Source organism: Balaenoptera musculus, chromosome 6 (assembly GCF_009873245.2).
Source record: "Balaenoptera musculus isolate JJ_BM4_2016_0621 chromosome 6, mBalMus1.pri.v3, whole genome shotgun sequence".
In the NCBI taxonomy this organism is placed as follows: domain Eukaryota; kingdom Metazoa; phylum Chordata; class Mammalia; order Artiodactyla; family Balaenopteridae; genus Balaenoptera; species Balaenoptera musculus.
The window spans coordinates 67,517,707-67,536,989 of record NC_045790.1 but is presented as its reverse complement, the minus strand read 5'-3'; the positions used below and the strand labels follow the sequence as shown (position 1 = coordinate 67,536,989).

At 37.8% G+C, this 19,283-nt stretch overlaps 1 protein-coding gene across 11 annotated transcripts in view; it reads left to right on the top strand.

Annotated features, from left to right (window-relative positions):
• TRPM3 (transient receptor potential cation channel subfamily M member 3) overlaps positions 1-19,283 on the top strand; it is a 507,712-nt gene that overhangs the window by 378,193 nt on the left and 110,236 nt on the right. For all 11 annotated transcript variants that reach the window (XM_036855282.1, XM_036855281.1, XM_036855285.1 and 8 more), the window contains one exon: positions 2,936-3,008. In XM_036855282.1, the coding sequence (XP_036711177.1) occupies positions 2,936-3,008 (73 nt within the window). The remainder of the gene's footprint in view (positions 1-2,935; positions 3,009-19,283) is intronic.

The following is a 19,283-nucleotide window of genomic DNA, read 5'->3' as shown; positions in this document are numbered from 1 at the left end:
CCAGCCAAAAGACATAGACTGGCTGAGTGGATACAAAAACAAGACCCGTGTATATGCTGTCTACAAGAGACCCACTTCAGACCTAGGGACACATACAGACTGAAAGTGAGGGGATGGAGAAAGATATTCCATGCAAATGGAGATCAGAAGAAAGCTGGAGTAGCAATTCTTATATCAGACAAAAGAGACTTTAAAATAAAGACTATTACAAGAGACAAAGAAGGACACTACATAATGATCAAGGGATCAATCCAAGAAGAATATATAAAATTGTAAATATTTATGCACCCAACATAGGAGCACCTCAGTACATAAGGCAAATGCTAACAGCCATAAAAGGGGAAATCGACAGCAACACAATCATAGTAGGGGACTTTAACACCCCACTTTCACCAATGGAAACAGTAGCAAAGATCAATAAAACTAAAAGCTGGTTCTTTGAGAAGATAAACAAAATTGATAAACCATTAGCCAGACTCATCAAGAAAAAAAGGGAGAAGACTCAAATCAATAGAATTAGAAATGAAAAAGGAGAAGTAACAATTGACACTGCAGAAGTACAAAGGATCATGAGAGATTACTACAAGCAGCTATATGCCAATAAAATGGAAGAAATGGACACATTCTTAGAAAAGCACAACCTTCCGAAACTGAACCAGGAAGAAATAGAAAATATAAAGAGACCAATCACAAGCACTGAAATTGAAACTGTGATTAAAAATCTTCCAACAAACAAAAAAGCCCAGGACCAGATGGCTTCACAGGCAAATTCTATCAAACATTTAGAGAAGAGCTAACAAACACCTATCCTTCTCTAACTCTTCCAAAATATAGCAGAGGGAGGAACACTCCCAAACTCATTCTACGAGGCCACCATCACCCTGATACCAAAACCAGACAAAGATGTCACAAAAAAAAAACTATAGGCCCATATCACTGATGAACATAGACGCAAAAATCCTCTGCATCTTTGCCAACACCAGGGGTGGTAGGAGAAGACGACTCTGATTTTCTTGTTTGACTTTTCTTTTTTTCTGAGAAAGACATATAAATTGAGTAATTGATATTTTTTAAATTTTAATTTCAAATTTAAAAGTTTAGAGTAGTGGAGACATAATATCTCAGGTCAACTCAAGGGAAAATTATGAAATAAATTTCATCTTTGGATCCTCCAGCCTCCCTTTGGTGCTTCCTCTCCCTCTTTCTAGGATCCTTAGGTCCTTCAGTCTAAGCACACCATGGGGATGGGGTGCCACAGACAGGTGGACAGCCATCCCCTCCACACCAGTTTTCCAGAAAATCTGTGAAGCCCCAGAGTACTATGCTGTTTCAGGCTCCTGGACAAACAACAGCACACATATCTGCATCTCCACCACCCCCACCCTGAAATCCTTTAGCAGCTCCACACTGTAAAGCTTCCTTTCCCCTCCTCAAAGCTGTTCCTAAGAAAACCTGATAATCTTATATTTCAGGGTAAATTTATCTATTTGCTACCTTGGAAGAATTTGCATCTGAAATGGGATCTCTAATTAGGCAGTGAAATTTAGGCATCTGCAGAACAAGTAGGTCAGATGTTTAAGGAATTCCGTTTGATGCCTAATTTCTGAATTCTTCTAAAACAATGAGAGATGTTATCCTGGTAGTCCGCAGCTTGCTACCAGCTCAGCACACGGTAATACCTTTCAAACCCTAGCCAGCCCTGGCTTAAAAAGTTGAAGATTTAGCCAAAATTCCACTTCTGCCCCTTGGTTCTTTCTCCAGTAGACCTGAAGTTTTCTTCCCAATTAAGGCACTTCTGAGTTCAGAACAGAGAAGAACTGCCTCTCATCTCTGTTCTTGATTCCAGTCACAGCTGTTCTTCTAACTTGATGCTGACCATAAGCAAGTTACTCTGTCTCTGGATAGTGGACTAGAGGATTTCTAAGGCAACTGACAGTTTAACAGTCTGTGATTCTAGGTGCCTGTTCTCTTCATGGTGGCAAAACTTAGAATTATACATGAGCAAATCCTACAAAGTTTACTTCCTATGTGGTTAGAAACAGGGAAGCCCTATTATTTTCCCATTTTACAGAAAAAGAAACTTGAAGTCTGAAGTAGTTGAGTACAGTAGTAATTCAACCAATGTATATATTCAAATAACCTTTTGGCTTCCTTAAGTAGCTTCCATCTGACTTGGAAAAAAAAATCTTCATTATCGTTAAGCATGATGTGGGGACTTCATATTAATCCAACATGTATTAACCCTTCACTGCTACATCTGTACTCTCCTCCCCATCATTCATCCCCAGAGAATACTTTTCTTCCCAGATTTAAGAGGAAAAAATGTTATTTTATTGTCTGCTTTTTCATTCTTACAACCTGGATACTGCTAAGTCATTCTCAAGAAGGTTTAAGGTTATTGAGAGGACTGAAGGATCTAGAGGCATCACAATATTGAAACCCTTGAATAACTATTGCTGAGGAGAGAGTGTAATGATGGCTATATTGCACACGTGCATATACACAAAAACACACACGGGCACACATGCATACATAGTGGGGCCACTCACTGAAGGGCATACTAACTAGCTATTTTTAAACAATTTCTCAACTCATAGTTTAAATTATGGCTTACACATTTTTGCAAATCTGGCAAGTTTTAATTCTAAAACTGAAATGGTAGAAGGGGACATTTTCTTTGGTCTCTTGTTTCAGAGATTGTAACCATAATCAATGAATTATCTAAGTTGGTTTCTGTTTGGAGGCTACTGAGGCATCTTCCTCTTAATGAGTTGCAGACCCCTCTAATTGAATTCTTGCTATGCATGCTTTCCCTGTGGTTAAGAATCTACCTTATAGATATTAAGATAGTCTGTGTTCAAATATGGTCTCATTGATTTAATTTCTCTTGAGAGAAAAAATGCATTGCTAATGGTCACCTTGTCTCAAATTTCAGATTACGGTGTTTCGGATGGGATCAGAAGGACACCAGGACATTGATTTAGCCATCCTGACAGCTTTGCTTAAAGGTAAAGATTTTCTACGTCCAGAGAGTGCAAAAATAATTTAAGTGGATTAACACAGTAACCTTATGTCTCCTAAGAGTTGGATATAATTCCAAATGATACCATGACACATCTAATTATTGATAACATAAGGGCCTCTGTTGTAAGACATTCTTAATGCTATTAAATTCCCCTATAATAGACCTCTTACAGTGTGACTCAATTTCATGAAATTTAAATGTACTGCAATTCATCCATGTCCATTGAATCGTAAAAATATATTAATTAAAAGGCTAATGTAATATGTAAGAAACTAAGTTACTAAGGTTAGTTAATAATTATTACCCTGCCTACTTTCAAAAACCATTTGATATGGCATAGATGATAGATAGATAGATAGATAGATAGATAGATAGATAGATATGGAGATATTATAATACATTAAAAATGAAAATCAAAACCATTGAGAAGAAGGGAGAAAGAAATAAAACAAAAAAATTGGGCTACTGTATTTGTTATAATTGAGCATTAAATTTAAGCTTCCTAGAAGTTCAGATAAGAATAGAAATGCCCTGGGTTGTATGATTTTCCTTTATAAGGTGGGCATTTGTCCTGTTTTCTAGTCCTAATATCATAAAGAGGTCCTTATCCTTGGAACCATATCCAGGAAAAGACCATTTTCCTCCAGGCTCTGCAGATCAGATTCTGCCCTTAATGTCCCTTAATAGGTATATTACATTTAACTAATAATTTTCACTATTAAAATAAACAAAAGGAAATTGCCTCTGTTTAGCACTGAAGTGAAAACAGGAACAATAAGAAAAAACAAAACCACAAACCTTGTTGACTGTGGTTCTGGGTTAGAGCTATCTCCTACATTCCCGCTAAGCCCCATAGTTTATGCCTGCTGCAGCATTTATCACATGGCTGATTACTGCCTGTTTGTAAGTCTCCATTAGACTATAAGCCCTGCGAGGGCAGAGAATGTGTCTTGTCCATTACTGCTTTCTTAGCACAAACAGTAGCATTTAATCAATTTTTGTTGAATAAATGAAGGAATGAATGGATTACTCAATGATTCAGTGGTAGACTCAGCATCCCAAATTTTAAACTCAGAATAGCAGCCATTGTAATCTAAGTTCCATTCTACCTACCCTTATTCCACTATTAATAGTTTCTTGAGTACCCATCATGTGGCAGCCACTATGCTAAGTGCTAAGCTTTTTACAAATACTGTAAACATTAATTACTCCAACAACTACATCACATTAGAGCTATTTTTAATCCCCATTTTACAGATAGAGTAAGTGGAGCTACAAGAGATTAAGTAACTTGCTCAAGGTTACTATGCTAATTAATAAGCCTGGACTTAGATCCAAAGTAGGTCTAGTTCTTCACTGTACCACGTGTGACCCCTTTGATACTAGAAACTGTCTATCCTCTCCATTCATTCCCAAAGGTACATGTGCACATTCATTCAAGATCCTGATCACATTTCGGAAGTTCACAATCCGATGAAGTGTATCGTGTGTCCCAAGTTGAGCATTTCATTCTAATGAACTAAAGCATTTCATTCTAACGAACTAAAGAATATATACATGCAGAAGAATTAAGGAACCATGCATGGGTTGAGCCACAAAGCATCTTCAGGGCCTAATCATAGCAACCGGAGATTTCCACTGGAAAGGGCCCCAGACTTGCCTTAATAAACTATCCAGTGCTTATCAACCTGCTCTGTCGGTCACCTTATCCTATCTGCATCCCTCATGCAGCAGTATAAACCTCTTGCTCCAGGCTCAATGAAGCCAGAAAACATCTACTCATAGTAGATGAAGTTATTGTAAGTGGTCCCTTGACCCTTTCTGTGCATAAAATTACTCCAATTTTTTTTGTCTTTTCTCATACACCTTGGAGGTTAAATCGTGTGGGTGTATACTCTTTCACTTCTATACATGCACTGAAGTGTAATATGTGATTATAGCTATCCTCCGTAAATGAGGAATTCTTTTTCTTTGGGTTTAATCTTCATTGGTAAAGAAGTTCACCTGTGGCATAAAGAGAGAATAACTTTTGTTGCTTATTTCTTTTTCTGGAAGGTATTTTAAAAGAGAGTGCAAAAATAATATATTCCTCCTCAAAAATGTCAAAATCATCAAAAACAAGGGTAGTCTCAGAAATTGTCATAGCCCTGAGGAGCCTAAGGAGACATGACATCTAAATGTAATGTGGTTTCCTGGATAATATTCTTGAGCAGAAAAAAGGGGCATTAGGTTAAAACTAGGAAAATCTTAATAAAGTATGGACTTTAGTTTGTTGGGTTTTTTAAATGTTAGGGGAAAAATAAGAAATTTATGCTATCATATATTATGTATCTGAGGAGGAGACATACTGTAGCCAAGAAAACTCCACACTTCTTTCATGTCAAAGTGACAAAAAAAGGAAAAAGCCTCTTATGGGATTAACTGTACAAGTCAAGTACATATATAATCAAAGTACTATAACATGCGTAGGCAGTATTTAATATAAAGAATCTATATAAATCACATAGGCATGGATAATAGCTGATCACTACTGATGTAAGAAACGATTAAAAATACCACTGGGGAATCTAAGACATGTAATGAATACAGAACTAACAGAAAACAATTTGTAGGAAATCAAATGTCCTATGGACTTATACAATCATTTCAGAGATAATTACCATTTTATTTTATACAGTTCACTTCTTCAGACATAATTAATGCTATCAGTAATTAATAAACTAATTAATTACTTACCTATTCTTAAGCAGAGGAAGAAAAACTCTTTTTAAGATATGTATTTGTTAATTTGTTCAAACTATAAAGAAGAAAGTTTACAATAAAAATTCAAATGCCAAAAGAAAGTCAATATGTTCTAACTTTAGAAAAAATTTCTAGTAAGAATGCTATTGATTAGATTAGATCATACAAAACAATGAAAATCACTGTTTTCAGAGTCATTTTCCTTTAAAACTATATCTTTAAAAAAAACCCTAAATTTGAAATAAAAGTGGGTAAAATCTAATGTTTTTAAACTACTTCTGAATGCATGCCCCTCCAACTCTATTAACCAGAAAATGCAGAATTATTGTCACAAACTAGTACTGATATCAATACACAATTAGTCTTGCTAAATAACTCATTTTTAAATGGCTTAATTAATCCTTGATAAAACAAAAATTTTGACATATATTCTAAAGTAGTTTCTGTCCAATAATTCTCTGCACCAGATACATTTCATAAGTAACTAACACCCTAGAATGTTTACTGAGAAGCTGTCTTTGCTTAAACTTGGATGATTAATGAATAGGTTTTATGGGAATTTACTGTGGCTCTGCTTTGAAAATTAAAAAATTATTTCTAATTATGTGTTCCATCTTTCCCACCCTTTTTTCTGTGTGTAGGCAGCTTAATATAACACATGCGTGATTGCTTTCTTTTTAATATTGTTTTTTTTTTAACCCAGAACTGTTTAGATAGCTTTATTAAGGCCAAAAAAAAGAGACATTCATGTTGACACTTTCATCGTTTATATGCAGTGCAAAGTTATTAAATATTATGCAATGGAAATAGATGAAATTTTGTCCAAAAGATATCTCCAGAGTCGAAATGTGTGGCATATTTATTTTAGGTTTAAAAGGGCATGGGGGTAAACTGTGGGAGAACAGTGAAATATTTCAGGTAGAGATAAAATTCACCCAGTATTTTTTACAGTGTAGATTCTTAACAAAAGTATTATTAAGCCCTTCTCTGTATGAGACCACTTTTAATCTTCCTTGTGTCCTTTGACTGTAAATCAGGCTCCCCCAAATGCACTTGTTTCCTGATGGTTCATTTTACCTCTTTAGCCAAATCTTTAACTTAGATGTTACGGAGCAGATTGGCCATGAGCATTAGAACCTTAGCATGGGCCCCCCAGACCTATGTCTGCTACTGGCCTCTTATTATTACTTCATCCCAAAGCCACCCTGAAGCCACAATACCCTCTTTCACCTTGCTACTCCCTTGCATTTTACAAACTTGGAAATTGAGGCCAAAGAGTCTAAAAGACATTCAAGATCATTAGGCAAATCAGTGGCAGAGCCAAGGCTTAAACTCAGGTCTCCTCACTTCTATTGTTTTCTTTACATACATGTATGAGTCTTTGGGGCATCCAGGATTTCTTGGCTCTACACTGCCACAGAGATTTCAGGCGTTTGCCGCTTTGACTCCAGGGGTATCCGAGTGATAACAGATCAGGACATCTACTTCCTTAAAACTATCAGAACACTTACCAGGGCCCTCAGCTGCCAGATGATCTTAGCTGCACACACAATATCTTAATGATGAAACTAGAATGCCCACAATTTAACCTAATGTAATGGAAGAAAAAGTATAGTCTGACACTTGTTTTATTTTTAAAGATTAGACCTCTGGTGAAATATTGACTTAACCAGGAATTTTTTTAGTTACATGTGACAGAAACACAGTTCAACCTAGTTCAAACAAAAAGAAATAAAATGGTTCACACAGCCAGGAAGTCTGAGGGTAAAATGAGTTCAGGCAGAGTAGCATGCAGGACTCAAATGGTGTCATCAGGGTCTATACTCCATTTCTTAGACGTTAGTCTGTACACTTGTTATGCAAAACAGCAATCAGCAGTGCCAAGCTCACATCCAATCCACTGAGCAAACCCCAATTCAAAAGAGCCATCTTTCCTCGTACTTACAATGAGAAGTCCCAGGGAGCATTTGGATTTGCTTGCCTTGGTTCAGTGCCCATCCCTGAATTCATCACCGTGGCAAAGAAGATGGGAGAATCCCTATAAGCATGAAATACAAGATGGGATCAGCTTCACCTGAGTCTCAGAGTTATAGATTCCCAACAACACATAAAAGAGGTTCTGTAGCCAGAAAGTAGAGGAGGAAAGAGTGCTGAGAAGACCAAAAGCAACTAAAACATATACACGTCTCTGCAGTTGTATTAAAAGAAGTACTGAGGGCCAAAGAGTGTCAGATTTACCTCACATGCTGGCACCTCATGCACCTTAGTGGAATAAATTCTTCACTCAGCAGACAAAAATGGGAACTAGGTCAAATGAATACTAATCAGGGTTCAGACATTCTCCCAAGGCATTCTCATACAGTTCACTTTAGGTAGACCTAAATATGCAATTTATGAATATTATTTACTATATATTGTTATTTATTACTATAATCATTATTACCCTTTTCAATTTTAATTGTCTGTACTTGATTATTTCTGCCAAAAATTTTAAAGGAGATTACATTCTTAACACTTTTTCCCCAAGACCAAAGTCTGTCCCTTAGGAAAAAATGATTCTGGGAAGACCAAATCGTCCCAGGCTTTCCCCACTAGACACCATCCACCCCATCCTCCACTACCACCCCAACCCCTCAGAATAGTACTTACCACAGTGAGACCACTAGTAAAGGGCCTTATAATGTTAAGAATTACAGCCATACTCAAAGCATCGCTACTCCCAGATTGAACAAATTGCTTTACTTCATTAAGGCTTGGTTTCCCAATCTGTAAAATTGAGATAATTATCATACCTCACTTATAGTCATTGTAACAGTTGTAATTAATAATGCAAGTAAAGCACTTAACAGTACCTGGAAAGTTCTGTTTAATAAATGATGGTTGGACAGATCATGATGATGATGATGCCAAACTAGAAATGAGGACAGGGACCACATCCGTTTTACTCATGATGATATACACATATACACAGTGCCTGGCACACCGTCAGTATTCAGTATGTTATATTTGTTGGATGCGTGAATAAATGATCAACAGGCTTTGGGATAAGATGAGATATATACATATATACATATATACATATATATATATGTATATGTATGTATATATCTCCTAGTTCTTTGCTGGCTGTAGAATTGACCAAGTTATTTAACCTCTGTATGCCTCAGTTCCCTTAACTGTGAAAAGGGAAATTGTACCTTTCTCATGTGGGTTGGTTTAAAAGGGCCGCATGAGATGGTTACACTGGAAGCTCTCTGAGGGCAGGCACTCTGCCTTCTTCATGGTAAATACTGAGCACTTAGTGCATTGATACTCTTCCCCTTCTAAGACAGGCTTTAAAAATTCCTAGGGGATTAGGATGTCCCCCATGTCCAAAATCCAACAGCATCATAAAATGTTAATTTTGAAAGGACACATAAATTTGAAAAAACAACAACAAAACCCTTGAGCATACATGTAAAGGAACAGACAGACCACAAAAAGAAATTTAATCTTGAAAATGGTTGAGCACATGCTAAGCTGCCTTAAAATGAAGTTAATTTTCTGGCAAGTTTATTTTCTTGCATATCCAAGTAGATCTCAGAGCAATAATAGAGACCATGGTAGAGAGCAATTTTGGACACTTCTGTTTGTCTCTAATAGGAGAATGCAATAAAAGAACTTAAATCTCTTAATCTTTCTATTTGTGTAATGTTTTACAATTCACAAAGCATTTTCACGTAAATTTTATCATCTAATCTTTATAACAACTCTGTGGAATGGTTGCCAGTTTATTTATCTCCAAACTGGGCCTTCTGGGGCATGAAAGTGGGAGGTATAGATAATTATGACAGAACAAGTAGAATGAACCAAGAATGTCCAGGTAAACTGGGAAGAGTGATCATCCTGATTACAACACCCACCTTCCAATTAGGAAGTTTCCAGAAGAAAAGTATTATGTCTTCTTTGCCTTCATATCCCAATACCAGGAAAAATGCTTGACATACGCTAAGCATTCAATAAATGTCCACTGATTGAAAGAAGTGAAGTTTAGTCCCAAGCCCATCAGTCACTGGCTAAAGTCATATAAACAACCTAGACATAAACTGGGCCTCCTTACCCCTTGAGAGTTCACTGAGGTGGACTCCAGCCTTTCAACTCAGTGATTCACAGTAATGCAAATTCCACATCCTCCCCAGGATTTCTGCAAATTCCTGAAAGATGTAAGTTCTCTTGGTCACCCCTGCCTTCAGGTTCCTGATTCCACGTGTGATATTTCTGTTTCTCATCACAGAACGCAAAATGTAAAACTCAGCCTTGCCACAATTTCAAAACAAAAAACAAAATTCACTTACACAAAGCTTTTAACAGACATAGTAGACTTTTCTAAAAATGTAGGTAGGAATGGAAGAGAAGTTTACTTCTCAATAATGCACATAGCTTCTAATTGCACAGCAGGCATCTCCAATGTTGACGTCCTTTGGCTATTTCACACAGGGACTTCCTGTGGATCCTTCACCCTTGACTTCCCCAATGTCACACTGTCTCACAGTCTTCTCCCCCTCTTCTCCCACTGTTCTCTTCTTCATGCTCCCCTCTAAGAGTAAAACAAAGTCCTTCAAACAGAGCATTTCATCCCTGTTCTCTGACATTTTGGCCCTGGCCCTGAAGGGCTCATCTACCCTAAGCAGCTTTGCAGGGTATTTTTACAAACAAAGACAGCCTCCTTCCTAAGCAGAGTTCTGTTCCAACGCATAGGAGAGAGTGATTCTTCAGCTCCTTTGATGTAGGTAGTAAGTGAGAGAGTGGGGCTTGGACTTATGTCTCTAATCAGAAGATGAGAGTATGATGTTCTTTGCTCCAGGGCCATAATCACCAGCAGTAAAAGTTACAATGTGTAGGAGGCTCAAATGCTTGCAAGAACTGTGAACATCGGCCCCCAGGTCTGCAGCCGTGGACGGGCCATTTCTAGCAGATTTTCAAGATTATGACCATGTCCATAAGATTGTCTCATTGTAGAACTACACAGCTGGATAGAACCGTAAAGGTCTAGGGTAGGGAGAGGCCTCTGCTGATGTTCAGACAAAGGGGAACTGGAATCCAGGTCTGCAGATGTCCGGGTCTGTTACTCCTTCCCTGCATCATGCAGCCAGTGCTGGTGGCAGATGTGGTCATCCTTGGCCTCTTGTTACACAAAAGGTAAACACCTTTCACTCTGCAGCTCCCTTATGCCTCAGGATTGGCACGGGAACAATGCCATGTGCACATTAAGCTAATTGCGAACTCAAAGCTCCTGAGCAGCTCTCAGCTTGTGAAGACATCATCACTGCCGACTGCCCAGCAGTGCTGTAGAATTGTACCTTTTCTTCCTTGACTTGCCTGAGAGCAATGAATCAGCCATCAGTTAAATCAATTATTGAATATTCTGAATTACATAACCATGCAGATTGGTAAGAGCATGATTCCAAAATGAATAGTTTACATTAATAACAAAAGTAATAGTGATAACAATAGTAAAACATGTAACAATAACAACTAATATGGCATTTACTATAGTACAAGCATTAACTAATTTAATTCTCACACTATTCCAATGGGGCAGGTACTATCAGTATTAGCCATTTTACACTTGAGGAAACTGAGGCACAGCAGGCTGCCTTGGCCAAGGTCACACAGCTAGAAATTGATGGAGTCTGGACATGAACTCAAGTTATTTGAGTCCAGAACACTTGGTCTGCATCCTAAGCCTCTATGGCCAGGATCAGATATTAAGGACTACCCCCATTTTTTACATGTTCTGAACAATAAGTGGTGGCTAAACTTTCCTTGATGTATAAAAAAAAAAAATACAGATTCCTAGTTAAATATGGTCCACTGAATACATGGATCTACTATTATTAGTCCCACTGAATCCCTCTAAAACAAGAGTAAATGGTTATTTATTAAAATATTTTTGTTGTTGGAGCAGAAACAATATTTTGTGTTGGAGCAGAAACAATATTTTGTGTTCACCACACTGATTTCTCTTCTTGCACACTGAAGATTAAATATCCTAGCCTTCCTTCCAGAGAGGTTGGGACCATGTGACTGTGCTTCGACCAAAGGGATGTGATCAGAAGTGGTGTAAGCCATTTCTAGACCTGGAAGATGAAAAGCCAATGTAAGAATGGAAAATAACATACCAAAGAAAACTGAATACTAAGCTGATACCAAGCTGACTTACACTTCAAAATGCTCAAAAGGCCCAGAAAGGTGGGGTACACGGAGTCTTTTTAAAGAAGTAGCCAGAATGCCATATCCACTCCCCTAGACTCCCCTACACTCCAAAACCCTCTCCAATCAAAAAGCAAAGATTTATTCTCTGAAGAGGGTAAAGCATATTCTCTGCACCAGGAGACACCAGGTGCAAGGTGAGGGCTAGGCTATAGAACTGACAATGGGGGTGCTAAATAAATTAATAGATATCAGATGCTGAGACCCCAGCCCTTCGCCCTCCACTTGGTTCCCAGCATGCTGGTGGCTGGGGTCTTCATCCTCCAGTGAGGAGACTGGAAGATCCTTTTTTTGTAAAACCACTCTTAACACCCATTGGCAACTCTGACATATATATAAGCCCTTGATAATTTAGGGACCTCAGTACTTATTTCTGAGAATTACTGTTCTCAGTAATTACTGAGAATTACTGTTTCACTATACAGTTGGTATTCTGTGTGGTAATTGTTCTCCATCTAGGAGTGTCTACATGGCAATGGCATTATTAACCTGATAAAATTATTAAAATAGTATTTTTAACCTGGTAAATTTATTGTCGGGAACGTGTAAGACACTCAAAATATTTGCACAGTGCTTTAATTTAACAAAATAATTTTTTCATCTGTTATTCTATTTAATCCTCAATCCCTTGAGGGAGATCTTGTTGACTTTGTTTTATGTGAAGAAACTCGGTCTTGGGAGGATAAGTAACGTTTCCAAGCCCCCCCAGGTAATATCAAGGATAAACAACCTAATTGCTGGGGCACCTACTATAAGGCATTATCTTAAGTGCTGCAAAGTCTTCAAAGTCTTAAAATATGGTAGAGTACAGACCCCAGTGTAAAATGTAAACAAAATGCTAAAAAAGTGCAAATGAAAGAGACTGTGTGTCCAGGGGAAGTTTTATTATAGAGGCAGCATTTGAAATGCACCTCTGCAGTTCAGAATACTAAGCCTATTATATTGAATAAACAGCCTAGAGAAATCCAAAATAAATAGTATGCCAATTATTTTTTCAGAGGAATTTAAAATCAAGAAGAAGATACTTGTTTGTTTGTTTTCTTTTTCAAATTATTTTCCCATTTAGGTTGTCACAGAACATTGAGCAGCATTCCCTGTGCTATACAGTAGGTCCCCGTTGGCTACCTATTTTAAATATAGCAGTGTGTACATGTCAATGCCAAACTCCCAGTCCATCCGTCCCCCCGCCCTTCCCCTGTGGCAACCACAAGTTTGCTCTCCCAAGTCTGTGAGTCTGTAAGAAGAAGATACTTTTTTAAAAAGTCTTATTAAGACTGAAAATCAGAGCCTCCAAATAAACAGGATATAAGAATGTCCGAACAGGGTTTCTTTTGCCTGTACAAGTGTGCATCATTTTATCCAATCAGTACCTTCCTTAAAATGTATTTGTAAATTGTATCTTTTGAACTGTATCATACTTTAGACACACTTGTAAATTCCTAATTAAGGAGAGAATAAGTCCTTTTGCAAAAGAGAATCCTTTTACAAAAATATCACCTAAGTCACTGTTCTGTAAGTATTCACTTTTACAATCTTGTTACCAAAAGTGGGGTCAGGCTGCTCATCCCTCTGAAGCCGATAAAGAGGCAAGGCTGGTGGAAAGGAAAGTTTGCTTTATTTCAGAGGCCAGCAACTGTGGGGGAGGGTGGAGTCGTGCCCAAAGGCCAACTCCTTGCAACTGACAATCAGTGGGCAAGAGCTTTTATGGGCGGAGGGAGGGGGCCACATGCAGAAACAGCACAGTCAGCTCTGCCAGTCATCTTGAAGTTGGTCGTGTGGTGGTCTGATCAGTGTCATCTTGATTGTTTTCAGTACAGTTAGTCTTCAGTTCCCGGTCAGTTTGTTCCCATTTCTTTGAGGCCAATTCTCAGAATTGTGGCAGCTTATGTCATGCTACATCCTGGTCATCATGTAGTTCACTTCTTCCACCTGGTGGGGGTTTTAGTATCTACAAAACAGCTCATAGGACATGGCTCAGAATATTATTCATAGCCCTTGAGGAGGAACTAAAGGTCCTTGACTTTGCTTACTGACTAAACTTTTTTTTTTTAATAAATTTATTTATTTACTTTTGGCTACTTTGGATCTTTGTTGCTGTGCGTGGGCTTTCTCTAGTTGCGGCGAGCGGTGTCTACTCTTTGTTGCGGTGTGTGGGCTTCTTATTGCGGTGGCTTTCTTTGTTGCAGAACACGGGCTCTAGGCACGTGGGCTTCAGTAGTTGTGGCTCGCGGGCTCTAGAGTGCAGGCTCAGTAGTTGTGGCACACGGGCTTAGTTGCTTAGTTGCATGTGGTATCTTCCCGGACCAGGGTTCGAACCCATGTCCCCTGCATTGGCAGGCGGATTCTTAACCACTGCGCCACCAGGGAAGTCCCTTAATGACTAAATTTTTATTATTTTGTCCTGTTTGACTGTTTTCCTTTGCTTCTGCATTTTCTCACTTCTCTGATTAAATTTATTCTTTGACTAAAGTTTTTCTACAGATGAAAGGCAGGCAGTGGATGTGGTGGGGAAAGGACCATAGGGTCCTGCTCCGTTTCAGCATGAGACTTTCAAATGGAGAACTCCTATTTATGACTATCAGGAAGGGGTGGCAGTAGAGATGGGATAATTGAAATGAATGGAGCTGGTAGGGTAGAGTGGATGGAGCCCAATTTAGGACCAATCTTTTCTGTTCCAAAGGAAATGAAGAACACTGAATTCATTTTGGGTCACTTCAAAAACTGGCATAGACTCTTAGGTAGTCGTCTAAGGACTCTATCCAAAATAAGAGACTCAATGATAGAATCCAAAGGAGGACTCGGGAGATTGCATATATATTTATTTTATTTATATTTATATTTATTTTATATATATATATATATGTATATATATATATATTTTTTTTTTTCCTTTGAGAGTAGAAAATTTGGTTCAACCTTGTTTTCCCCAGGGCCTAAAAGAAAGGCTGATGGAGAATTGGAATTCAATAAAAATCTGTTGAGTAAATGAAAACAGCTGGGGATCCAGCTCTCTTCTCTAAAGGCAGCCCCTAGATGCAGTGAAATGAAGACATCAAGAATTTCAGCAAGGAGTGGGAGGTGGGGGTAGGTGAAATGGGTGTATGAGGTCAAAAGGTACAAACTTCAAGTTATAAGTAAGTTCTTGGGAGGTAATGTATAGCATGGTGACTTTAGTTAACAATGCTGTATTTTATATCTGAAAGTTGCTAATAGAATAGATCTTAAAAGTTCTCATCACAAGAAAAAAATTTGTAACTATGTGAGGTGATAGATGTTAACAAAATTTATATTGTACACCTAAAACTAATACAACATTTTATGTCAATTATATCTCAGTAAAACTGGGGGAAGATGTTTTTAATAAACAAATAAAACCTCAAGCCCAAATGGCTTGACTAATAATCATAATAATAATTAAAGAAGCTGATATGTGAATTTTAGGTAACATTTTACTGTCAATTTTGGACCTAATCATAGGGCATTAGAGAATATTCTGGCTTACTTCATTAATGCAATGTGGGTTATTTTGTGATAAAGGAAGCAAAAACCTGTTTGCCTCCTTCCCTTTTTGTTGTACGTATGATGTTCTAAATTTCTATGATCAGAAAAAAAAAAATTTCAGCTCTTAAAACCAGATTGCCTGAGTTTGAATCTCATCTCTGAACCTCTTAGCCATCTCACCTTGGACAAGTTTCTGTGCCTCGGTTTCCTCATCTGTAAAATGAGGATAATGGCACCTCAGAGCTTGTTGTGAGAATTCAATACATTAACACTTAGAAACAGTGCCTGGCACAAGCTAAGCATGAAAGAAATATTAGTTATTATTATCTTTCTTATTTACTAAAGATAAACCAAGAAAGAAAACTCCATCTCCCCACAAAGGGCTCTTTCACTCAGCTGTCTGGGTTTTCTCTTAGAAGCCAAATCTGAATTTCTTCAGCTAAAGTTAATCCAATTTTTCCTGATTCCTTTTAACTTTCTCCTGGGAGTCTACCTGAAGTTATTTTTACCAAGAGGAGATAGTTATCATTCAAGGTAAGAAAATAGAGCAAAAAATAATTACCCACAGACCTCACATACTTTATATGTGTGTGTTTCAAGCCTTTAATTTGTTTTTTCTCAACATAGCAGCTGCATTCCTAAGAGAGGTTCACAAGGCTAGGTCATGTCTCTGCTCTGAGAGATAACTGAAGGTGTATCCTAGCAACCAAGTCACATGGCAGGGCCTTTCAACTACTTTCCTTCCACCTTTGTGGTTTTCATGTAGGTAGAGAATCTGAAGTCTTTAAATGAATGGATGGATGGGTTTTCACTGACTTACTGCATTTAGTTGCAAAACTTAGCAGTAAAGTAAATTGATAGAAATGAATAGAATTCCTGAGAAGAATATTTAATCCAGGCAAGGTTCTTTAGATAAGACAAGGAAAGGCCCAAAGATCCCAGCAAGAAGAAATGTTCCTCAATTAATTAGGGATGGGCTGCATCATCCTATATATCACAGAATCAACGCACTACTAAGACCTTGCAAGGTCAGTACCTCCTGCCCTCTCCCCCCCACCACCCAGTCCATCAAGCAAGATCATGCTTAACTATCCAGGTCAAATGACTCACCCAGCTTTTTTATTTGGAAACTCTCCCAAAGAGGGTCCACAGCTCTATTTACAACCCATTGAAGTGTTTAGTGACCCTCAGGGTAATAAAAAACAAAACAAAACATAACTTTCCCTAATAGTAATGCTCAAGTCCCTAAATAAATATTGCCTGCAACACGTACCCATTGGTGCCATGACATTTGGGATGCCTTACCTCAAGTGGGCTCTAACTGTGCTCCAAAACTGCTTCATACTTTAAGCCTCAGCCTCAGACACATTCTCCCTGTTCCTTCCTTCAAGTCCCCACTTCCTCTCACTCCCAGCAGATGGTATCCCCTCTTACTTAACTTACAATATTTAGGTTCATCTAAGCTCCCTTCTTTTCCTCTCATGAATATGTTTCTTCACTCAGCCTCATTGCTTTTCCTCCTCTCCCTGAAGACCCCTCTTTGCTAAAACCAACTACTCCCTGGCGTCCATTCGCCAGGATCTCAACCATCACACACTTGCTCTTTCCTTTTACATTTTCAATGCCTCCCTCACCAGTGGCTTTTTCCCTTCTGCTATAAATACGCTCCAGGTACTTGTCACCTAAGAAGACCTGGCTCCTCTCCACCAGGACCCTCAAGGAAGCATCCTCCTTTTCTCATCTTAACCATCAAACTCTGAAAGGTAGCCTGCCTTTCTACCAGCATTCCTCACCCTCCACTCACTCTAAATTCTTGACTCACTTACTCACTCTGCAAATTCTTGCATTCCATATTCTATCCCAGCCAATTTATTCACACAGCTTTCAGTGACTTGATGATGTCGTCTTTATCCTCTTCTTACTGCAACTCTTTTTTATTTTGAGGGAAGGCCTCAATTTAAAGCCTCATTCTACAAGTTAATCCACCTCTCTGAGCCTCTATTTTCTTTTCTTTTTTTAAAATTTTATAGTTGCTTTATTTAACAAAATTTATGCCCACTTCTCTATCTACATACATATGTGTTTCAAAATCAGAGCAGGAGACACACAAACTGTTAACACAGGACTTATAATAATGCTTAAAACATGTTACACAATGTTTTGTTTTCAGCTCATACTGACAGTGACAGATTCAAAATTATTCCAAAGGCTGAGCAGCATCATGTCTTTATTTTCTCGGGCGGTTTATATGGTATGTCCTAAAGAAAGAGGGATGGAATTTTTGAGGGTTAATACATTGTGTTCAGTTTAGTTCAACCAACAGTTCTTGACCCATAAGAGGGGCTCACAAAGTGTTTTGGACTGGGAATAAAAATTTGAATAAAATAGAATCTATTTGAGTATACTTTAAAAAGCTTTTTTCACTGTCATATCATAAATATAACAAGGTCATCTTGTTTCTGATCCCCCAAAGTAAGAAAATCTATTTTAAAAAATAAGTTAAAAATGATTTTAGTAGTAAGTACTATGAATAACATTTAGTGAGTAGAGATCCTTCAAAATCAAGGTAAGAAAGAGTAGACAGATACTCAACACAGTTTTGCCCCTACCTTCTCCAATTTTGTTGGAAATACGTTCGTTTCATGACATGAAGCTACATGTTGACAAGATGTTTTCTAAAGTTCTTTATATGGGGAAGACAGCCATTTTCTGCTTTCTCATTTTTTTACAACTTCCAGGAGCCCACTTAATTCCTTAAAAAGTAAGTACTATAGTTCTGAAAATCTCAAAAAGCTTAGCTACATATTCTACTCACAAAATTTTTGAGCCTCCGTTTTCTGATCTGCAAACTGGGGATAAAGATATTCACTGTACAGATCTTTGTGAGCATTAAATGAGATAATACATGTAAAATGCCTAGCATGTAATTGTATGTATGATGGCAATTATTTTTATTTTTCATTGGTGTCAGAGATACTGAATATTCTGCCTTTCTGACTACTCCTTTGTTTCTTTCATTAAACTCTCTTACTTCTTCACTCTGCCTCTGTCAAACTTTAAAAGTACCATAACTTTAAACAGCACATCTGCATGAATAACCTCCAGACTCACCTCCAACCCTAGCTTCCCTCCCTGCTCCCTTTTCTAATTGCCTACTGGATAACTCCCTTGGTAGTCAAATTCAATCAAATTAATTATCATAAAAATAAATATAAATAAATGAAAATAAATTCTTTGCCCAAAAAGCTGATTTCTACCATTTATGTTCATATAACAGCCATCCTTTTGGCTGTCAAGGTTCAGAGCCTTCATCAAGTTCTTCCTCCCTTTGTTCGAGCAAATTCTTGCTAATTCTGGGCATTTTTACCACCGTAATTTCCTTTATGTCTATCCCTTCTTTTCCCTCCTTGCTCAGCATCATTAGACCTTCAGGACTTTTGATCTGAATTATTGCAGTGGCCTCTTAAGGGATCTTCCTGCTTCTTGTTGAACATATTCCTATCCATCTTCTATGCTTCAGTTAGAGGAATACTACTAGTGCAAAGATCTGATCAAAGCACTCTTCTACCTACAAAATCCTTCAGGATTTCCAGTATAGACATGGCGACATAAATGTATCTTTCTCTTCCTAGAAAGCTTCAAAAATCAATAATGAAAAAGGAAGACAACAGCAAGCAAACTCCATTTTTGGTAAACTAGGAAAAATTCCAAAATATTTGTATATGTGGGACATCTGTAGGAGGAAAGGGTGAAAGCTGAGGAG